Source organism: Bidens hawaiensis, unplaced genomic scaffold (assembly GCF_021521415.1).
Source record: "Bidens hawaiensis isolate Kalapana, Puna unplaced genomic scaffold, B.hawaiensis_p1.1 tig00044838_1, whole genome shotgun sequence".
Classification (NCBI taxonomy): Eukaryota; Viridiplantae; Streptophyta; class Magnoliopsida; order Asterales; family Asteraceae; genus Bidens; species Bidens hawaiensis.
Genome location: NW_027497975.1, coordinates 63,229 through 89,064, shown reverse-complemented (window position 1 = coordinate 89,064; position 25,836 = coordinate 63,229). Strand labels below are relative to the sequence as shown.

The window sequence follows — 25,836 nt, the reverse complement described above, 5'->3', positions numbered from 1 at the left end:
TTGTTGGACATTCTACTGGAAAAAAAACACCATCATAAACATTTTGTGAAAATAGAATAATTGTTGCACCTGGATCTAGTGTGGCTTTATTATGAGATCAAGTGCATACCCTTATGTAAAAAGTTGAAGAAGAGTCTCTTGTTAAAAAGATTACATTTGGGAATAACCCAAATTATGTTCTTGCTCCCACGCCTGCAAATACGCCTCAAGTTTACGAGAATAATAATAATGCGCCTGAATCTTTAATTGTGTGTAATCTTGCTTCAGAAAGCTTCAATTTTACTAAGGTTTGGGTTTGTTTTATGATGTGAGGCAAGACTATATTGTTAGAATTTTTTGGGCTAAAGGTGAAAGAAAATTGGGCCTTAAGTAAAGGGTTTTTTTGTTGGGTTTAAATATGTAATTTTTAAATGAGTTTACTTGGTTATGATCTGGGTTATGTAAAAAACTTTTTGTATAAAAATATGCTTAAACATTTTTCATATTGTTTAAACATTAAATATACATACTAGCTTTAGACCTCGTGTATTACACATGTTTATTCAAATAATATAAAAAATTAAAGTTAATCCATAAGAAGAAAATGCTAATAATATCTTAAACATGGGTGAAAACAAAGAACCCTAATCAAGTTTATTCAATCAATAATGTATGCGAACATGTAAATTAGTAAGAATTGCTTAGGGAAACATGTTCTTTGATGAAGATGATGAAATCATACTGATTCCCGTTATGATGTCCTTTTTGTGATGGATAATTGAGAGAGCTTCATCGGTGTTTATTAGAGTTTTGTAGTACTATGTAACAACTTGGGTTTTCTTATAATATATTAAACCCGACCCGCTATTATGGTCGGGTTATTTAATCAAATAAAATACCGCATTTATCGAATTAAATTAATTGAAATAGTATTATGATTAATCATTTGTTTAAAACATATTTATAACTTTCATTTATATACACAACTCACCCTAAACTATAGTTTTACCTCTTTATGTTTCCATCTAACAAGTTCAGGGTTCAATATGCGAAATCTGAAAAATAATTATATTAATATATATTTTTTAACCCAGATTCATAACCAAACTACCCAAACCCTTATCCAAACCCGTATTTGACCCGTAACCGCAACCGGATTGTATCTTGAGCCTAAATCTTCGTTGTTAACATGGAATGGATCACTAAGGATCGTTGTAAATCAATATTAAGCTATACCGACAACTCAATTTTTGAAAACTCAATCAATTGAACGTGTATTGTTATTCTAGAACCCGTCACATTCATAAAATGAAATATGCCATAACAGACGATGATAACACAATTAATTTGGTAGATACAATGATTTATGCAGCGCAATCAAGAACCCTATGCTTAATTTGATTATCCAAACCTGCATCTTGTCTAATCTCTCCATCTTTGGGCTGTCGGGTTTCTTTTATGGTTAACCAACAATACAACAACGTTTCAGGTAATTAACCATGGTTATGTGATCGTTATAATCTGTAAATCATTAACCCTAACATGAATTGAACAAGAACTTAACAGATTAAACGATTTGAGATTAGGGTTCTTAATCAGTTTGGGATTCATGACTGCTTGTTTATAAATTTTCTTTCTTATTCTTAAACTAACTAACTGTCTGGAGCAGCTGGTTTGGTTTGTGTTTGTGTTTGTGTTCTTGGTGACTCTGCTACCGGCGTGGGTTCGAATCCTGGCAGCCCGTGTTTTTATTTTTTTATTGTTGTAAACTATTTATGGCTTTTAAGATTAATATTAATTAATAATTAAATATTATTTTATTAAAACCGACATATTAGAGGTTGTGTTTCTTTTCACATCTCGTTTAAAGCTTTCGATTACGCATATGTATATATATATGTGTGTGTGTGTATATATATATTATATATGTGTGTGTATTATAAGTATATAAATCATCGTTAATTTATTAAAACCCTACATCAAAATTGGTGTTTTTCTCGCCGTCGAACGTCTTTATAAATTTGTTTATATTAATTATATATATATATATATATATGTATATATATATATATATTATATTCAATAAACGTATTAAATAAATTTTTTCCTTAAAAGGTTTAAACAAAATATTGATTCACATCTTACTACATATTATATTTAAATAATTACACATTATCTATTTATTTATTAGTATTTTATTTATTCAAATAATTAAAATTATATCTCACTTTTTATTTAATTAAATTGTTTTATTTAATTTGTATACTTAATCGTTTATTTATTTAGATTTTATTATATCAAACATATCTTATATTATTTAAATTATTTAAGTATTTGATTATATATTTTATCAAGGATAGTTATTGGTGAATTTATAACTAATAAGACAAATGATTCTAACTATATAAATCAATCGTTCAAATCTATAATATTATAATCTCAAGCATAACTCAAATCACACCGAAAGATACTAATTCATCAAATTTGGTTATATCATATAATTAAACATATATTATCCTTATCTAACTAGGAATCCTTGACGGTATATCCGGAAGGATTTATCTTTATCTCATTATCATCATCATCTTTATCTCATTCATCCGATCAGGTGAGTACCATATTCCCCTATATTACTCGTTTTCTCACGTTTTGGGGACATATGCGTAAAACTTATATTTCTCGTATATAAATACACAAAACTACAACTATTGTCTTATGTGTTAACAACTTATACCTTACTTGTTTATGTGCATATATGCTTTACGTGAACCGCATTCGGAGAGGTCCAACATAATCTCATAATAGTATGATCATACGCCAGTCGTTATAGCCTTTGTGCTTCTCGATATCTTAGTTATACTTGCTCATTTGGTTAATTTGTTATTCTCATATGACTTGTTGCACTACTTATTTTTATATATACTATATGTACATTTTATATATACTATATATACTTTTGATTGTTGATGCACTTTTGTTTTTTTTTTTTTTTGATATTGTATGAATATTTGTTTCTTTTGAAATTTATTTAATATAATATCGAAACTTTTAATAGTGCATGATAGTAACCTTTGAAAAGATGTGAGCAATCTTTTCACGCCCCGGCATTTCCGCCGTAGGTTGGGGTGTGGCATACTAATGATCAAAAAATGATGATCGGTTATAAAACTAATTCTCTTCATTATCGAATTAAATTAATTGTTATAGTATTATGTTTAATCATTTGTTTAAAACATATTTATAACTTTAATTCATATACACAACTCACCCTAAACTATAGTTTTACCTCTTTATGTTTCCATCTAACAAGTTCAGGGTTCAATATGCGAAATCTGAAAAATAATTATATTAATATATATTTTTTTAACCCAGATTCATGACCAAACTACCCAAACCCTTATCCAAACTTGTATTTGACCCATAACCACAACCGGATTGTATCTTGAGCCTAAATCTTCATTGTTAACATGGAATGGATCACTAAGGATCGTTTGTAAAAAATATTAAGCTATAACGACAACTCAATTTTTGGAAACTCGATCAATTGAAAGTGTATTGTTATTCTTAGAACCCGTCACATTCATAAAACGAATTATGCCATAACAGACGATGATAACACAATTAATTTGGTAGACACAATGATTTATGCAGCGCAATCAAGAACCCTATGCATAATTTGATTATCCAAACCTGCATCTTGTCTAATCTCTTCGTCTTTGGGCCGTGGGTTTTCGTTTGTGGTTCACAAACAATACAACAACGTTTCAGGTAACTAATCATGGTTATGTGATAGTTAGAATCTATAAATCATTAACCTTAACATGAATAGAACAAGAACTTAACAGATTGAACGATTTGAGATTAGGGTTCTTAATCAGTTAGGGATTCATGACTGCTTGTTTATATATTTTCATTCTTATTCTAAAACTAACTAACTGCCTGGGGCAGCTGGTTTGGTTTGTGTCTGTGTTCTTTGTGACTTTTTTATTGTTGTAAATTGTTTAAGGCTTTTAAGATTATTATTAATTAATAATAAAATCTTATTTTATTAAAACGAAATATTAGAGGTTGTGTTTCTTTTCACATCTCGTTAAAAGCTTTCGATTATGCATATGTATATATATGTGTATATATATATATGTATTATAAGTATATAAATTATCGTGAATTTATTAAAACCCTACATCTATATTGGTGTTTTTCTCGCCGTTAAACATCTATATAAATTTGTTTATATCAATTATATATATATATATATATTATATTCAATAAACGTATTAAATAAATTTTTCCTTAAAAGATTTAAACAAAATATTGATTCACATCTTACTACATATTATATTTAAATAATTACATATTATCTATTTATTTATTAGTATTTTATTTATTCAAATAATTAAAAATATATCTCACTTTTTATTTAATTAAATTATTTTATTTAATTTGTATACTTAATCATTTATTTATTTAGATTTTATGATTTCAAACATATCTATTTAAATTATTTAAATATTTGATTATATATTTTATCAAGGATAGTTATTGGTGAATTTATAACTAATAACACAAATGATTCTAACTATATAAATCAATCGTTCAAATCTATAATATTATAATCCCAATCATAACTCAAATCACATAGAGATACTAATTCATCAAATTTGGTTATATCTTTATAATTAATCTTATATTATCCTTATCTAACTAGGAATCACTGACGGTATATCCCGAAGGATTTATCTTTCTCTCATCATCATCATCTTTATTTCGTTCATCCGATCATGTGAGTACCACATTCCCCTATTTTACTCGTTTTCTCACGTTTTGGAACATATGCGTAAAACTTATATTTCTCGTATATACTTATACACAAAACTGCAACTATTGTCTTATGTGTTAACAACTTATACCTTACTTGTTTATGTTCTTATATGCTTTACGTGAACCGCATTCGGAGAGGTCAAACATAATTTGTAACATCCCGTTTTTCGAGTTTTGGTTATTAATGAAATATGAGTTATAATGAGTCGGGCTAGTGTTGGGTTATGGAATTGGGTTATGAAAGAAAGAAGGAAAGACCATGGGCTTAAGGCCATGATCAATAATTATATATACCTTTAATCACCCATTTAATTTCAATTCACACATATTCCATACACCATCAAAACACACACTTAAGCTCTCTCTCTCTAGTTTCTCTCTCTAGCCGAAATCACCAAGGAGAACCGATCCCGACCCAAGGTAATGATAGTATGATGTTGTTTGAGCTTAAACCCGTTAGATTGGTCATGAAACGATGAGCCGACACCATTAAACCGTTTAAGCCACGAGATCCGGGTGGAATTGGGTATAAACCGAACCTAAGATGAGCTTAGGTGTCACCCTAGCTCAGATCCGGATCAAACGGGGCGAAAAACGGTGAAAAACCAGTCAAAACTCGTTTTTCCGACGAAACGGTGTTTTTCGGGCGACGGCGCCGGAAAAGCAGCGCCTGAAATGGTACGAGGATAAAGGAATGTCAGAGAATGTTTCTGACCTAACCCTAATTCGTTAACGGGAAGTTAACGAACTAGGGGTGATTTTCCATGTAATTCGTTAAAGGAAACATAACGAACTAGCTTCATTTCTTATTCGATTCGTTAAGGAGAAAAGATAACGAATTACCGTTGATTCGTTATAGCCCGTTCGTTAGAAGAGATAACGAATTAGATGAACTAATTCGTTATATGGACTGGTTCGCTATGGACTGATTCGTTAAGGAGTCTAGTTCGTTAAAGGGTTCAATTCGTTATAGGAACCAGTTCGCTAAGATAAGCCAATTCGTTATGAACCAGTAATGAATTAGAAGTTTAACGAAATGACAAGAACAGTCCCAGGACTTAGTAAAGAATGATATAATTAGAAAGAAGCCCTTGAACTTTAAGTTAGTAAATTAATTAATGATTCAAAATTCTAATGGAAAATGTGTTAAAATAGTTAATGGAAATAAAATTTTTCCAAGCTGACCTGGCTGCTCGACCCCAGCCAGGGGCTCTGCCCCTTGAACCCTGCTAGGGGCTGCCGCCCCTAGACCCTGCTGCCAGGGACTCTTCCCCCGTACCCCCATTCGTGGAGGGTTATAATTGGACTAGAAATACGATATGGATAGTGATAGTAATTAATATGCGTAATTGTTATACAGTTAGTCGTGCACAGCTAAAGAGGGGAATAACCGTAAACGGTGAACGTAACCACATTGAGGTGAGTTTCTAGCCACACTTCCTTGTTATGTTTTCAGGGCTGTGTGCATACTCGATGCGATAGTTAATACACTTACCTTAGGTGGTAAGTGTATGCCTTGTATGATTTATGTATGATGATTGCTTAACGGTGCGTGAACAATCTTCGGGTATTGCTTGTGCCGTCAAGTGGTAGTTAAAGGTATGACTAATATTTATGATGTATGAATGATGTATGAATGATGTATGTATGAATATATATGATGTATGAATAATGTATGTATGATATGCTGATGGTACGTGAACGCTCTTTGGAGATTGCACGTATTGTCAAGGAAAGTATGAAAAGGACAGGTATGTTATAGTAGTACGAATTTAGGGAACCGACTCTCATAGTATCGGCGAATGTAGGGAACCAACCCTAATAGTATCGGCGAATGTAGGGAACCGAACCTAATAGTATCGGCGAATGTAGGGAACCGACCCTAATAATATCGGCGAAGTTAATAGGGCGAAATGCTCTTAAAAACGTATATGTACGAATGGAAGTATTACGTAAGTATTAAAGAAAGGAGGAGAGTACGAATGTATGTATGCATGTAAGTAAATAAAGGTATGTACCTTCGGGTGCATATGTCAGTATGTGAATGTATTGAATGTTGTCTGTTTAACTAGAACTCACTCAGCGTAGCTGACTTTTAGTATGCACGCAGGTGAGTAGAATGAGGCAACTTGCTTGAGGGGAAGCACATGGCATGGATTTGAAGACACTTGCATCTCAATGAAGTGTTATGTTATGATATTTAAAAGACAATGTTTTATGTTTAAATAATTTAAATGCTCGTTAAGACAAGGATTTATGGTCTTGTAATGTAATGGTTGAATGTGTTTTATATTCCGCGAATGTTTTTATTAACTCTGATATTCAGAATTGCATTTATGAGTAAATCCAACGTCCAAATGTGAGGCACCGGTAACGGGGCCTAACATAATCGCAGAATGGTATGATCATACGCTAGTCGTTATAGACTTTGTGCTTTTCGACATCTCAGTTATACTTGCTCATTTGGTTAATTTGTTATTCTCATATGACTTGTTGCACTACATATTTATATATATATTATATATACATATATTATGTACATTTAAATATGTTGTTGCTCACTCAACCTTGTGTTGACAAAACTACTTTATATTCAACGCATATGCAGGTCATCGTTTGATGTGGAGTAACTGAAGTACAAGATTAGTTAAGGATTTATGCTAGAATAAAATTAACGAGAAAATATTAGTTATTTTTATATATACTATATGTACATTTAAATATGTTGTGTTGCCCACTCAACCTTATGTTGACAAAACAACTTTATTTTCAACGCATATGCAGGTCATCGTTTGATGTGAAGTAACAGAAGTACAAGATCACTTAAGGATTTTTGCTGGAAGAAAATTAACGAAAAAATATTAATTATGAATTTTGATTGTTGATGCACTTTTGTTTTGTTTGGATATTGTATGAATATTTGTTTCTTTTGAAATTTATCAATAGATATCAAAACTTTTAATAATGCATGATAGTAACGCCCTAACATTTCCGCCGTATGTTGGGGTATGACAGATTGGTATCAGAGCCGAAGGTTTAAGATAGGTCGTTAGTGGTGCCTTAGTAACATGTTAGGAGCCCAATACGTGTTTATTTTTTTACCTGATGTGTCCTATTTGATTGTTTATAGCTTACGTATCTGCCTAGCTAGATTAGGTACTTATTTCACTATTTAATTAATTGTTTATTTTATTTGTCATGCACACACACACACCTCCGAAGCTATGCTTCACTCTCAAAATACCGAGACTATGTCTCAATCTCAAAATATTTTTATAACTTCGAGGCTATGCCTCAATCTTAAAATATTTATATTAAATTTTATTAGATTGCCTTTTATTGTCGGAAATTTCCTTGCGAATTTCCTGGCTTTGTTTTTGCTCGTTTTCACTTAAGACTAGGGAGTATGACAAGATTCGCCGCCATAGTGGAAATTGTCATGCGACTTACACTTTAAGCGTTTAACGTAACCGGCTAAACTGTTACACTCTTTATTGTGTTTTATTGTTTTTAAAATGTCTAGTCGGGTGTAAAACCCATGGGACGCCATGGACACACCAACTGTACATTTGCAGAAGTTGTTATATTTGTGATATTTTGTTGGAACATTATCATCTGTGGTGATACACGAGATGTTCCAACTACTTATGCTTGAGTTCGTTTATTCGAGACTTAGTTTGGTCGGTTAAATCGCCATGTAACGCTCATGGGCCGACAAACTTAATTGATTCGTTGATTCGTTAATTAAGTTGGGCCATTCAAATTTCCATGTAGCTCATGGGAGGCCAAGTCACATGTTTGTTTTGGTTTTGGTATGCTAATAAGTTGGGGAAACAAAATGCGATGGAAAGCTCATGGGAAAACCAACACCTCGAAGAACATTTGTTAATTGTTTTATTTGTTTGATTTTATACGAAACAATTTATTATATGATTTAACTATTCAATTATTCTGTTATTAAATTATTCAATTACTTGCTTACGAAATCATTTTTGATTCAAGATCTATTGATTCGATCTATTCATATACTCAAAACATTTTATTCTCTTGATCGGACACAAATTATTCATTCATTAAGCAAGTAATTGCACGATCAAAACAGTTTACACTATATTATTAAATTGGTTTTCCTATTCAACTTATCACGTTATTATATTATCAGAATATCAATTAATTTAAATAATAGTATCGCACGATCAAATAATCGAATATCTTTCTTATACTCATGGTAACATATACATAAACTATGAAATGTATTTCAGGTATTCAACCTCAAAAATTTTAATTTGTTAAAACATGTCAAACTTTGATAAAACTTGTTAACTCATCAAATTAACACATTGATTTTCAATTTGGATTCTTACTTATCCTTAAGTTATGAATAAACATCAGCATAATATATTTAACTTTCGTTTTATGCAATAACTCATATGAAATCTACACAACTATCCAATCTTCTCATTAAATCACATCTTTATTAATCATAGAATGTTTTCTCAACATCAAACAACATCGATCATTTATTTTCTATAACCGCCTCATGGCCACATGTTAGTCAATGAGATAGCGCATGCGATCTCTAAAATATCAACTCAACTTCCAAAGCATTAATGCAATCAGTTCAATCGTGTTCTTTAACTTCCTTGTTGATAAATTCAATTCATTTACCCCTCTACTCATTCTCGTAACGACAATAACAAACGTAAGCCTAAAACATCAACTATATCATGTCAATAAAATTAACAATCAATCTCAACAAAATCATAGCGCCTCAAACAAGGAACTTTACGTCAAAGTTCACTCATTACGCTTCACTTGCCACTATCACTATTCAATTAAATCCTCATATCGTTTTGTACCAACTGTAATCGTTCGAATATCTTGTTAACACTTGCCACGACTATGGAAATCCTAGTCACCTACGTCACGTGTGTTCCCGATTCAATCATATTTATCAAGCTCAGAATTTCGAAACTTACTCTATTAAACCCTACTTTGCGACCTAATAAAAATATTTCAGTTATTATTCAAATTTTTATAGCACTATTAATCAAGTTATTCATAACTAAGTTTATTAAAGAATGTGTTTTTGTCACTTTTATCTAAACATACTTTGCATTTCTCAATCGTATATTATAACAAATCTTTATACGATTTTTGGATTTAATCAATTTAAATTCTACTAATTTATTAATTTTAAGTGATTTTTGCTCATACAAGAAAATCTATATTTTCAAAAATAATTGTTTGCAATACTATACTTTCTAAAGATGTTTTAGAAATTTTAATATTTTATTAAAACAAATCAAAAAAAAGAAAAATAAAATAAAATAAAAAAGAGTTCAATTCATTTTAGCAATATTTTACACAAATGACTCTCTTTTATTTACAACAAAAATGTATTAAAACTTTCGTTTCCTCAATATCATGTATTTTCAAATCTTATGTAACCCACACGATGGGACGAATTATGTGGACCATCCGACGATCTAAGTAATTATGGAGGCCTACATAATTATCGAAGTCCTCGCATGGAAATCACAATGTGTGCAATTGTGTGTCATAATATAGAATCAAAAGTAGCTGGGATAACGGTACAAATGTAGAGATGATAAGGACATGGTGGATACGCCGTTTGTACATCCTATATATAAGTGTCCTTATATGATTTCATTTGGAGCGTTGTTTTAAATATTCAAAGTTCTGATAAATTTTAAAAATCATTTTTAAAATTTTCTTTCCTCAAAACGCAATTGTTTCGTTATACTATTCTTTAATTTCGTGACGAAATTCCCTAAATTAGGGGAGACTGTAACAACTCGGGTTTTCTTATAATATATTAAACCCGACCCACTTTTATGTTCGGGTTATTTAATCAAATAAAATACCACATTTATCGAATTAAATTAATTGTTATAGTATTATGTTTAATCATTTGTTTAAAACATATTTATAACTTTCATTTAAATACACAACTCATTCTAAACTATAGTTTTACCTCTTTATGTTTCCATCTAACAAGTTCAGGGTTCAATATGCAAAATATGAAAAATAATTATATTAATATATATTTTTTAACCCAAATTCATAACCAAACTACTCAAACCCGTATTTGACCCGTAACCGCAACTAGATTGTATCTTGAGCCTAAATCTTCGTTGTTAACATGGAATGGATCACCAAGGATCGTTTGTAAATCAATATTAAGCTATACCGACAACTCAATTTCAAGAAACTCGATCAATTGAACGAGTATTGTTATTCTTAGAACCCTTCACATTTATAAAACGAACTATGAAATAACAGACGATGATAACACAATTAATTTGGTAGTGTAAGGCTCCGTTATCGGTGCCTCACTTTCGTGTTGGATTTACTCATAAACGCGGTTCTAAATATCAGAGTTAATAAAAACTTTCCCGGAATAATATAAAAGTCAACCATTCGTTACAAACATCCATAACTTGTCTTTCAAAAACAGAACATAAAACATTGTATTTCAAACATCACGGCAAATCTCCAGATGCCAGCCTCTTCGGATCCTGCCATGTGTCTTCCTCAAGCCAACTACCTTAGTCGATTAGCCTGCGTGCATACTAAATGTCAGCTACGCTGAGTGAGTTCTAGTTAATCATACAACATTCAATACATTCATAACTTCGTACTTCCATACGTACTTTATACTTTCGTAATTCGTTCATAATATACATACTTACCTTCATACTTTATTCTAAATTCTACTTTACATTATTCTATTCTGCCTCAGATATTATTAGGGTCTGGTCCCTTTTCTGCCTTGAATATTACTAGGGCTCAGTCCCTTTCTGCCTCGAGATTTATAAAGGGCTCGGTCCCTTTTCTGCCTCGAATATTATTAGGGTCCAGTCCTTGTCTACCTTGAGTATTATTAGGGCTCTGTCCCTTTCCTCTGTACCTGACTATCTCTTACATTCATTCATAACATGCATACATATCATTCGTACATTATACATAACATTATACCTTGAAAGTACGTGCAATATCCGAAGATCGTTCACGTACCGACAAGCAATCGTTTATACATAATCATATAAGGCATACACTTACCACATAAGGTAAATGTATTAACTAATCACATCGAGTATGCACACAGCCCCGAAAACATAACAAGGAAAGGGGGCTAGAAACTCACCTGAAGTAGGTTACGTTCACCGTTAATAGTTATTCCTTTCTTCAATTAGGCACGACTAACTGTATAATAATTACATGCATCAATTAACTATCACTACTCATTTCGCATTTCTAGTCTAATTATAACCCTCAACGAACGGGGGTCCAGGGGCAGCGCCCCTTGCAGCGGGGTCTAGGGGCGGCAGCCCCTAGCAGGGTCCAAGGGGCAGAGCCCCTGGCTGGGGTCGAGCTGCCATGTCAGCTTGGAAATATTTTATTTCTATTAACTGTCTTAACACATTTTCCATTAGAATTTTGAACCATCAATAAATTTTCTAACTTAAAAAGTCCAAGGGCTTTTCTATAATTAAACCATTCGTTTATAAGTCCAGGGACTGTTCTGGTCATTCTGCTAAACTTCTAATTCGTTACTGGTTCATAACGAATTGGATTATTTTAGCGAACTGGTTCTTTTAACGAATTGAACCCTTTAATTAACTGGACCCTTAACGAATCAGTCCATATAGCGAACCAGTCCAAATAGCGAACTGGACCTTCTAATTCGTTATTTCCTTTAACGAATGATCAATCGCGAATTGGGAGCTAGTTCGTTAACTTTTCTTTAACGAATTTAAACACGAATTAAGTCTAGCTCGTTAGATTTTCCTTTAACGAATCGCTTGACGAATTGCTTTCAATTCGTTAACTTCCCGTTAACGAAGTACCTCTAATTCGTTAACTTTCCTTAGCGAATTAGGGTTAGGTCAGGGAATGTCAGAACATTCCCTGACATCATATACCTCGTATTAACTTTTCCGGCAGCGCCGCAGGAAAACCGCGGATTCGCCGGAAAAACGAGTTTTAACTCGTTTTTCATCACGTTCGACCCAGATCTGAGCTAGGGTGACCCCTAAGCTCATCATAGGCTCGGTTTATACCCGATTCCACCCGTATCTCGTGACTTTAACGGTTTAACGGTGCGGCTCGTCGTTTCGTGACCATAACTAACGGATTTAAGCTCATACAACAAAATACAATCATACCTTGGGTCGGGATCGGTTTTCTCTTCTATACTTCGGCTAGAGAGAGGATTAGAGAGAAAGAGAGAGCTTAAGTGTGTGTTTCTGTGGTGTATGGAGTATGTGTAAAATGAATTAAATGGGTGATTAATGGTTTATATAATTATTGATCATGGGCTTAAGTGCATGGTCTTTCCTTCTTTCTTTCATAACCCAAATCCATAACCAGTATCCATTTACCCAACACTAGCCCGACTCATAATAACTCATACTTCGTTTATTAACCGAAATCAGAAAACGGGATGTTACAGGTAGATACAATGATTTATGCAGCGCAATCAAGAACCCTATGCTTAATTTGATTATCCAAACCTGCATCTTGTCTAGTCTCTCCGTCTTGGGGTTTCGTTTATGGTTCACCAACAATACAATAACGTTTCAGGTAATTAACCATGGTTATGTGATCGTTATAATCTGTAAATCATTAACCCTAACATGAATTGAACAAGAACTTAACATATTAAACGATTTGAGATTAGGGTTCTTAATCTGTTTGGGATTCATGACTGCTTGTTTATAAATTTTCTTTCTTATTCTTTAACTAACTAACTGTATGGAGTAACTGGTTTGTTTTGTGTTTGTGTTCTTGGTGACTCGGCTACCGGCGTGGGTTTGAGTCCTGGCAGCCCGTGTTTTTAGGTTTTTATTTTTTTATTGTGGTAAACTGTTTTAAGGCTTTTAAGATTACTATTAATTAATAATTAAATATTATTTTATTAAAACCGACATATTAGAGGTCGTGTTTCTTTTCACATCTCGTCTAAAGCTTTCGATTACGCATATGTATATATATGTGTGTATATATATATTATATATATATATATATATATTTATATATATATGTGTGTGTGTGTATTATAAGTATATAAATCATCGTTAATTTATTAAAACCCTACATAAATATTGGTGTTTTTCTCGCCGTTTAATGTCTTTATAAATTTGTTTATATACATATTATATTCAATAAACGTATTAAATAAATTTTTCCTTAAAAGATTTAAACAAAATATTGATTCACATCTTACTACATATTATATTTAAATAATTACACATTATCTATTTATTTATTAGTATTTTATTTATTCAAATAATTAAAATTATATCTCACTTTTTATTTAATTAAATTTTTTTATTTAATTTGTATACTTAATAATTTATTTATTTAGATTTTATTATTTCAAACATATCTTATATTATGTAAATTATTTAAGTATTTGATTATATATTTTATCAAGGATAGTTATTGGTGAGTTTATAACTAATAAGACAAATGATTCTAACTATATAAATCAATCGTTCAAATCTATAATATTATAATCCCAAGCATAACTCAAATCACACCGAGATACTAATTCATCAAATTTGGTTATATCTTTATAATTAATCTTATTTTATCCTTATCTAACTAGGAATCCTTGACGGTATATCTTGAAGGATTTATCTTTCTCTCATCATCATCATCATCATCATCATCTTTATTTCGTTCATCCGATCAGGTGAGTACCATATTCCCCTATATTACTCGTTTCTCACGTTTTGGGGACATATATGTAAAAGTTATATTTCTCATATATACTTGTACACAAAACTGCAACTATTGTCTTATGTGTTAACAACTTATACCTTACTTGTTTATGTGCTTATATGCTTTACGTGAACCGCATTCGGAGAGGTCCAACATAATCTCAGAATAGTATGATCATACGCCAGTCGTTATAGCCTTTGTGCTTCTCGATATCTTAGTTATACTTGCTCATTTGGTTAATTTGTTATTCTCATATGACTTGTTGCACTACTTATTTTTATATATACTATATGTACATTTAAATCTGATGTGTTGCTCACTCAACCTTATGTCGACAAAACCACTTTATGTTCAACGCATATGCACGTCATCGTTTGGTGTGAAGTAATTGAAGTACAAGATCACTTAAGGATTTATGCTAGAAGAAAATTAACGAAAAAATATTAATTATGAATTTTGATTGTTGATGCACTTTTTTTTTTTGGATATTGTATGAATATTTGTTTCTTTTGAAATTTATTTAATAGATATCAAAACTTTTAATAGTGCATGATAGTAACCTTTGAAAAGATGTGAGCAATCAGTTAACGCTCCGGCATTTCCGCCGTTGGTTAGGGTGTGGCATACTAATGATAAAAAAATGATGATCGGTTATAAAACTAATTCTCTTCATTAAAAACATCTAAAGGGAAATTATAAAGTCCCTTAAACTTATTACAATTACTTCCATTTTGTAAATGTTGGGGCTTGTTTTTATTGTCATATTGGTTAACTTAATTCAAATAATTTGTAAGGCCACATTAACGGGTTACTTCCAACACATAATGTCTGTGAAAAAAATGTATTATATATATTTCTTATTATCAAAATTTTGTTGTTATTTCCCAAATACTAATTATGTCATTGGAATTAAAATTAGTGGAACCTACCAAATAAATTTTGAAAGTACCATAATGTCCGTAAATAATGTGCTAAATATGACCACTACCTATAATACTAGAAAGTAAAATTTGTTCATAGAAAACATTAAAAAGTATATTTACACTTAAATACGTATTTAGGATTAGTTCCTACATGTTTCCCTTTGATTATAACTGTAGCTTAACTTATTTTACCCATTAGGTATGAAACATAACCCAACTCCACAACATAAAAAGAACAATAAAACCATATACGAATTAAGATAAAACAAATTCAAGATAAGAATTAAGTACGAATCAATTCGACGAAATACATGTTTATCATATGAATCATATAATAAGCAAACTTGACAAAGCATATTCCAAATCAAAACAAATTATTAACAAAATCAAACAAATATTGTTAAATTACAAGGAACACTATGAGAACCCAAAAATGTAACTATTTAAATCAAATTAAAGTTGAAAGTTAGATGTTTGAGAATAAACTCCACATTAATCTAAGTCGTGTACGTTTAACAATATATTAAGTTACATGTCAAATGAAATGTTACAATAATAATTTATATTTTAAATATACTTTTTGGTATACAACTTGATACGGTATTGACAACTTTATCAAATTTATCAAAGATTAATAACTTGAGTCCATCTTTACATTTTACTCTAAATAATGCAACATATAATTGATCATTAGTAAACGCTGGACATTTCATATACAAACCAACCATTGAAAACTATTGTCATTGACTTTATTTATAGCAATTCCAAAATATACATCAGTTGGAAACTGTCTTCTTTGATATCTATATGGAGTTCTGTTGTGTGAAGCTGATAAAAGTGTGACGGCTAATGTTGCTTCAAGATGTATTCTCCTCTTTTATAACAAGATTTTTTATTTGATTTGACATAAAATCTTGTTCCATTATATAAACCATTTTATTAAACAACATTTTTTATAGCATAACTGAACATTAGTCAATAGAACTATCATCAAATTGATATTTGATAATTTATGGTTTGAAATACTTGATACTTTTAGTTCATTTAAAAAATCAAAATTACCATCCAATAGATATTCCAATGAATCTTCAGAAAACATTGACATCAAGCGGTTATTAATTTCTTGTACAACAACAATCTTTTAGGCAAATTTCACCTATTCTTGAAAATGTTGTGCATTAGATGCAGAGTAAAAAATAAAATGATACACAGAGTTAATTCAATATGAAAAAGTATCAAATGAATCAGTTATGAGAAAATGACCAAGTATATCTATAACTTACTCTCTGTCACTGAAAGCACCAATTCTTCATTTACCTAATTCCAAAAGTCAGTTTTCAAATATCTTTATTTCTTTCTTATGATATCAGACGATTCACTTTCTAGACTTAAGATTATGTTTTTGGTTAAATTTTAGACTTATAATTTGCCCTAATAAATCATACAACAAATTATAATGTGTTTTTATAAATATAGTTAACAATTATGAGAATTAAATAACAATTTTAGTATATCGTGACTTTAAAAAATGTATTTAAATATTATATGGTTTTTAATCTAATTACATAAAACTTGAGAAAATGAACTTTATTAAGGAATAATATTTATTTTGGGTTTTTTATTGTCAATTAATTAATGTCATAAACACGTTTATTTATTTGTAATAAGATCTATTTAACAAAATAGTGAACGTTTAAAATAACATTTTCATTTTTTGTACTGTCTGTATATGATTATTGTTTATGTCATTAAGAAACTAATCCTTTTTTTATGAAAAAATTATATTAGTTAAACAAATTCTGTTTTATATAAAATAAAAACAACTTAAATTTGAAGATGTTATAGAAACTTAAGGTGACTTTTATAACAAAAATTTGCGCTTAAATATAAGATTTAGATATATATAATCTATTATGACTAATTTTTATATAACAATAATCTCTATTACATTTATAATTGATGGAAACTTATTTTCCAACCTTTTTATAAAAAAAACATACATTATGAATTACATAGACTTCCATCCTAAAATTTTAGAATTGATATCAAATCTATTTTCCAACCTTTTTATAAAAAACCTACATTATGAATTACAGACTTCCATTTAAAATTTAATTAAATTTTATTGTTACGCGTAGCAATGTTTTACTAATAACGTCTACATTCTAATCATATTTACTTTTATTGCTATTGAAATTGCTTTCATAATATAATGCATATATTTGAAACTGCTTTCATTATAATAATGTAATTAAATTAAATCTTAGTCAATTCAAGTAAAACTATACATATAATATGATGCCTTTTCAAAAAAACGTTTAAGAAACCAAACGGTGCTTGAAAGTCTGCCGGTATATTATTTCTTCATATTTAAAGTTCCATGCAAGGTGGTGGAAATCTTAGAGAAGATTATGAAGAGATTCCTTTGGGAAGGGGCTAATAATGTTAACAAGATGCATTGGGTGGCATGGGAGAGGGTTACTCTTCCTAAACACATGGGAGGTCTCGGTATCTCTAGATTGAGAGATGTTAACAACTCCTTGCTTGCAAAATGGGGATGGAGGTATAAGACGGAGAAGGATGGTCTTTGGTCCAAAGTTGTGGAGTCTATCCACATACAAAGAACTGGCTGGGAGTTGGTCCCAGTTAATAAAAAATATACGGGGGTTTGGAAAAATATTGCTAAATTGGTGAACAAATTAAAGCTATAAGGTAGTAAGCTTGAAGGTTTAATTAAAGGTACGTGGGGTGATGGGAGAACAATTAGCTTATGGTCGGATAATTGGGTGGATGGTGGCACTTTAAGATCGAGATTCCCAAGTTTGTACAACCTAGAGAAATATAAGCAGTGCGAAATTGGAGATCGGTTTTGGAGGAAAGGATCTTTTTTCGGTTGGGCTTGGGGTTGGGTTAAAAATCCAGTTTCTGATGTTGAAAGGGCTAAATGGGAGAGTTGCATCCGGGTGATTAATGCGGCTAGTTGGAAAGGGGGCTCAGATTCGTGGGTTTGGTTGGGAGCTTCGAATGGTAGCTTTTCGGTAAGATCGGTTAAAGGGTTGATGGCGAAAGAGAAGGAAAACGCACACATGTATGCTTTAAATTGGTGTAAGTAGGTCCCGCTTAAATGTAATATTCATGCTTGGAGAGCGAAAATGGATCGAATTCCTACAAAGGAGGCTCTAGGAAAAGAAATATTCCTATGGCAAATTCGATATGTTCTTTTTGTGGGACGAGTGTGGAAACCGCTAACCATATTTTTACAAATTGTTTGGTGTCCATGGCCATTTGGGAAGGAATTTCTCGATGGTTTAAGATGTCTCCTTTTTCGGCGTCTTCGGTGAGAGATCTTCTAAACATTGCAAAAGCTTCTGGACTGGAAGCTCAAAAGAAGGATATGATGCACGGGATTATCATAATCTCGTGTTGGAGTATTTGGAAGGCGAGGAACGAAAAAAGTTTCAAAGGTAAAGAAGAGAAGCCAAAAGAGATTATAGGCGAAATCAAGTCGTTAGGTTTTTTTTGGTATAAACATAGATTGAAAAGAAAAACGTTAGAGTGGTCTAAATGGTGTAATCTAAGTTTCATATAGTGGTGTGTTCTTGAGGCCTCTCTCCAGGTTGTGGAGGGCGTCTGTGTTTTGGGTTTGGTTGGTTGTTTTATAAAGTTTACAGTTTTAAAAAAAAAAACCCAACCCAACAGATACATCAACAGTTGTATCTCTCCAGGTTGATGGTTTCTTGGCATATGCTAATAACAGTTCATTTGTTTACATTTTTCGGGGTAACAATTACACCAACATACAAGAACAGTCATGACTTTATAGTTTGCCATCGTTCCACACCTTACATAATATCCTAATCGCCACTGAATTGGTTACCCTATTTATGTTTCTTTCATATGCAATCTCAACAATCTTATTCAAACGTACATTGCAAATCCATTATTTCATCTTTCGGTTATAAGAGCCCCCTGCATCATGGTATTTTTCGGTTGCTATATGAATGTTGAAATATAAAAATGAACTGAACCGAGTCAATACCAACCGGACTCCCGTCGCAACCCAGGTAATTCTACTAGTATATATTAGTTATAATTAAATATCCTAATCTATGAGATATAAAAGTAGAAGTGTTTTGGTGGGGAAAAAATTGTTAGATGAAATCTGATGATGACATGGAGCACAATTATTTTCGTTTATTAGAATATGTAGATTGTTTTCCGTCGTTTACCTTGCCCTCCTTGAGAGCCGGCCCTTATGTGGGGTTTCTTGGTTTTTGATGTTTTGATTTGGTTTTTTTTGTTAAGTTGTGTTTTTTATGTGTAGATTTTTGATCAGCAGGCAGAGATTCAAGAAACTTTGGAAAAGAATGTGATAATAAAGGTCTTGTTTACGGATTTCCGTGAGAAATTGGAGGGTAACGATTCTTGTTTAAATGATGATGAAGACGAAGAGTTGGTTTGATCGGTTGAGATGAATGCAAGAACGAGTGATGAGCATGAAGACGCTGAAGAATTTGAAGTGGGTTACGAAGATGGATGATTTTTGTGAATGATGGTTCTTAATGTATTCGGGTAACACGAAGGATTTGTTTATGATAACGATGGTGGGCGCGAAGTGGGTGTTTGATTCGTTAGCCAATGTAGAAAATGAAGAGTTTCTGATTGTCTAGTTGCGCTGGTGAAAGGGGAAAATAATGGTTGATATCATATTTTGATGATAATGTGGATGGTTTAAGTTGTATCCTTTCGTATTTTTGCAAAGGTCATTTGCCTTTCCTATCGGTAAATAATATTTTGCAATAATTTGATTATGGTACTGTTTTACTTTTCAGGTTTCACAATATTATATTTTAATGGTTCATTTTTTCTATTTCGGAACGACAATGATATTATATAAAAATACTTTAAAACCTCTAGTATGAATCCGGAAAGCGCACAAAAAAAAAAAAAAAAAAAAAAAAAAAAAAAAACTAGTCACTTTCACAATAGTTCAAACATATATGTTTTATGACTCTGAAAATAACTAGAAACTTTGATGTTTGAATTGAACTAAAAACAAGTACATAGAGTATTCAATTTCAAGAATAGGTGATTTCAATAAGGTAAAAAAAAATCCCTAATTTTGATAATGAAACATCCAACCCTAAACAAGAAAATAAACCTACTTAATATGATCCCTAATTAAACAATTACTAATTTGAGGGGTAATCTGTTGATAACGGTAATGTTCTTCTTCCATTCAATTCCTTCAAAACTTATCTGATTGATTAATTCCGCTGCTGTTATATTTGATAGTATTAATTGATTCATAAATCAATATGAATTAAATTAAAGTTTTTCCAATCCGTTCAAAGGATTAAAACAGCGGTCTAATGTGACACCCTCAATTTTTGTTTAACAAATTTTTACAGAGAGGCGTGTGACATATCAGGATTTAGCCATGTGTTGAACAACCATTTTATGAGTAAACTTATCATTTAATAAAATCCATATTTGTAATTCCTAGACACTACAATTCATGTAACCAAACTTGTTGCACCCCAACCTACGATAGATAATGCAAGGTCGTGAAATAATTTGTACCATAGCTTAAAAGACACTTAGTATGTTACACGTGTCAATATCTAAATTATTTATTTCATTATCAAGTACACAAAAACATAAAATTTTCTCAAAGGAAATAACATTACAACTAAATATTTAAAATAAAAATCAATCTTTATTCGTCATGCAACCTCAGGTCCAATCTATTCTTTATTCTCTTGCTTCATCCCAAATAACTACCTATGTTATGCGTGAAAATACATAGGTTGTCGACATAAAGTGGATCAAGTAATCACTATTTTGTACATAATAATATTGAGGATGCCAATTTCTTGCAATAATATGAATTACATCAATTGATATAACAATAATATAAAAAAGGCCATTTCCGCTAGTCCCAAACGGATCAAGTTACTCAGGCAGCGTATGATCATAATAAATGAGGATAAGGATGAGATACCAACAACCACAACTCAGAAATAAAAACATAGTCACATTCGCACTTATCAACTAATTGAGCAATTATCTATGCAAATAGTGGAATTGTAGTAATAATTATAAATCTAGTTAACTGGGAACGCATAACGCCCCCAAAATGTATAAGGTAAAAAAAGGGGTGTGATTACTCACTTTATCGAGTGGATTAATGAGGATGAGACGGTGATACAAGTTAAGCTAGAAACGGTCACGCTCCTCCGGATTCGTCGACAAAACCTCCTAGTTGCAAATGTATAAAGGTATAATTAATTATAAGCGAATAATTGTAAAAATAAGACTTATGACGGATTTGATATTCGTATGATACGTTAAATCTCTTTTATTAAGGCTGCAAATGAGTTTACAAAAATTATTATTATTATTATTATTATTATAAGTAATTTTAGCGAAGACTTGGTATCGACTTTTAGGGTGAATTATAATAGTTTTAATCGGAAGAAATCAAAATACTTGGTCATCATTTGGTCTTCTTGATTCAAAGTGAATTCGGGGCCATGATTAGATTCCCAACAAACTTTAATGAGCGGCATTCGGCTTCGTTTGGTTTCTTTATCCATACGATCCATGATTTCAACAGCTTTCTCGATAGCGTGCATAGATTCATCAATATGTACCTCATTGAGGGGTATGTGGAGATTCCCCTCAGCTAAGCACCTCTTGAGATTGGAAATGTGAAAAGTCGGATGAACATTGGAGAGCTCTTCAAGGAGATCAAGTCGATACGCAACTCTACCCATCCTTTCAACGATATTAAACGGACCATCGAATCGAGGAGATAACTTGCTTCTTTTACCAAAACGAAGTACCCTGTTCCCGAGGATATCTTGAAGAGGGCATGATCACCAATGTTAAACTCGGGAGGTTTATTACGCTTATCAGTGTAGCTCTTTTGATGGCTACGAGCACCAAGAATATTTTAACGAATAAGAGCGATTCGATCGGAAGTTTCTTGAACAAGTTCGGGAGTGGTGGTTTGCGATTCACCAATCTCGTTCCAAAAAATTGGGGAACGGCATTTTCGGCCATAGAGAGCTTCGAAGGGTGCTATGCCGCTACTAGTGCGAAAACTATTATTTTAGGAAATCTCGACAAGTGGTAAGTGAGTATTCCAATTTCAACCGAAACCTATCATGCAAGATCGGAGCATATCTTTGTGAGTTTGAATTGTTTGCTCGGATTGATCATTGGTCAAAGGTGTTCCATGGCGGTAAATGATGTTCTTGACATAGAGTTGAGCTAGTTGTCTTACGGAGAAACTTTCTTGTAGAGTTAGGAAGTGAGCCGACATGGTTAACCGATCATTAATAACCCAAATGCTATTGTTGCGGCTTTGAGTAGTTGGGAGTTTGGTAATAGAATGCATGGTGATGTCTTCTGTTGATACATCATTTTGCGTCTTGATCATTTTTTAAAGTTTTTTGTAATTAGACTAATGCATAGGGGCCTTTTGGTAATTGTGATAAAGTTAGATTCGCTAATGCATGGCTCATTCGTTCGAGTAGCTAAGAGTAATGATCGAGTAATGATCTACGCTTGTTTATTCGTCCTCATTTGTTAGGGGATGTTAACGAATGAGTGTAACGTATGTGCTGATTTGTTTAGTTAACGAATGATAGTAATGTATGTTGAGTCAAGATTTGACCTAAAAATGATCATAAGGAAGATTGGAATCTTCTCAACCTCCTCAGATATTGCTAAGTATGGAACCGGGCACACCTGAGACATCCGAGCAAGGTTTTACTTAGCCGGGCATGATATCTTGCCTACCGGGCAAGGTTATCTTCAAGAAGTCTTCTTTAGTGAATACCCGAGCAAGGTTCACAAGTTAGTGTATACCCGGGCAGGGTTCCCTATATCAAGCAAGTTTGTTCTTCATAGCCGAGTAAGGTTTACCCTGGGTAAGCTCTTGGCTAACCAAGCTCACGAAACCAAGTGATTGGAAGACCGGGCAAGGTATTCATTAATTACAGTGGTCCGAGTAAGCTTGATATGAGTAATGATATATTCAAGTAACATCGGGCAGTGCTTAACTCTTGCAGAGTACAGTGCTACCGGGCACACTTTGCTAATAAGCTATCTCATAGCAAGGAGTTAAGGGACCATGGAAGAACAAGGTTGCTCGTAATATCTTTCCGGGCAAAGTCTGATAAGATCAAGAAGATTGAAGTCTACTCAGTGAAAGTTAAAAGTCTACCCGGAAACTGTTCCCGAACACACTTCAAAGTCACCAAGTATACCAAGGAAGGCATAGCATAAAGTCTACTCGGAAAAGTTTACTTCTACAATGCCTACCCGGAAGACTTGTTTTACACTTAGTATAATTTTGAATATGTAATTTGAATATATATTATTTATTTAAGGTTTCTAGAAGGTATGACAGTTGTTAAGGAGGTGTTAGGCCTATAAAAAGAATATTTAGGGCACGCCTCCTAACAGCGGCTAACAACGGAAAGAACAGAAAGAATATTTGAGAGTGACAGCCATTCTAGAATCGTACGGACATAACTTTCCCATCAAGAAACCCTAAATCGATTATCGTTTGTATGATTATATTATATAAATGGAAATCTTTTCAGTGAATCTTGTGTGTTAGTTACCTTTGATTAATTGTTGAGCAACTCCACTGTTTGTTATTGATTCCGCCTTTAACAAACTGTTTTTTTTTTCAAAAAATAGCAACCTGTCATTAACTCCCTTGTCAACACATTCATTTGTGTGAGTTATGACTTGATTTGTTAACGATCTACCAATAATAGGGGACCTTTAAAGTGGTATCAGAGCTGGTTACTGCTATTTTAGTAAGAAATTTGTTGCTGATTGAAGATCTGAAGAAGAACAATGACGTAAGCAGAATACTGTTCCATTAAAGAGTGATGTCAGCTGCTCTGTTCTTCATTTCCTTCCAAATCTACAACTTACCAGTGTTTTCTCTTCTTTATTTCAATTAAAGTTTAATTTTTTACTTCTAAATCTTGTTCTAATAGCACAAGATTCATCAGATCTGAAACACCGGTTCTCATATCTGATTGTTCTTGTCTTTGTCAAAATTAACTGATTTTTATTTTCTAAATGTCTGGTTACGAGGAACAAGAGGTGTCTACTAATAAGATTCCTAGACTTTATGGACAGGAAAATTTCACAAAACGGAAGGTCTTATTTGAAGCAGCAGTTTGCTATAATGATGTGGACATGTGGAACTCAACTAAGAATGGTCCACAAGACACAACTGAGGGTGCAAATGCAACTGCAACTATAGCTGTGTTGGTGCATGTTTTGTGGCCGTCGCTTGGCGAATAGTTTAGAATATTTATGTTGTATGCTGTACACCTAGGTAGTGGTTCACGCTGAAAGTGATCCATTTGAAAGAGCATTTTCAAATGGATACTCATTCGATCGAATGAGTTTCTGATTCGATCGAATGAGTCTGCCATTCGATCGAATAGGACTCATTCGATCGAATGAGTCCTGGCCGAATGGCAGCGGGTATAAATACCAGCTTTCAGGCGTGAACAGGGAAGAGTTTAAGGTTTTTGCGTGCCCGGAGCCCAGGTGCTGTCCGGATGAGGGGGGAGGCCATGCTCGACCTCCCCCTGCCATAGATCGTGATTTCAGTGTTTAAACAAGCATGTAATCTTTCGTTTTTATCAATGAAATCGTTTGTTTCGTGTTTGTTTCTGTCCGTCTTTGGTCTTCAAACCTTCCGTCTCGAACGCGCTCGGATCGTCTCGGTCCCGGCTGAACCAACAATTGGTATCAGAGCCACGGTTACCGCTAGAAAGGTCTAACAACCGATCTAGCAAGCCGAGCTCTTGATTTTATGCGTTCTGGACGTTAAAAAGTTGGTGTGTTCTTCGTGTTCTTCGCGTTTTCTGGGCTGGCGTTGAAGGAGTCGAATCAGTCCATTCGATCGAACGAGTTCCCCATTCGATCGAATAGGCCTATTCGATTGACTGATTCGATCGAATCAGTCTTCCCGCTCAAAAGTGTCAAATTCAAACGCCAGTTTTCCCGCCCATTCGATTGTCTTCATTCGATCGAATCAGATTGTATTCGATCGAACTGGTTTTCCCGCTCAAAGTGTCAAATTCAAATAGCTGATCGAACCAGTTCTTCATTCGATCGAATCAGATTGTATTCGATCGAACTGGTTTTCCCGCTCAAAGTGTCAAATTCAAATAGCTGATCGAACCAGTTCTTCATCCGATCGAATCTGTTCTTCATCCGATCGAATCTGTGCTTCATTCGATCGAACATGTTCCAGACCAAAAAAAAAAAAAAAAAAAAAAAAAAGAAAAAAAAAGAGTCTGGAACGCCCGCT

General features: G+C 32.6%; 1 protein-coding gene across 1 annotated transcript in view; it reads right to left on the bottom strand.

Annotated features, from left to right (window-relative positions):
* The window catches only part of LOC143595237 (nuclear/nucleolar GTPase 2-like), a 35,199-nt gene extending 12,944 nt beyond the window's left edge, over positions 1–22,255 (bottom strand). Inside the window, exon 1 of the mRNA XM_077074313.1 lies at positions 22,034–22,255. Within this exon, the coding sequence (XP_076930428.1) occupies positions 22,034–22,255 (222 nt within the window). The remainder of the gene's footprint in view (positions 1–22,033) is intronic.
* Positions 22,256–25,836: the final 3,581 nt, after the last annotated feature.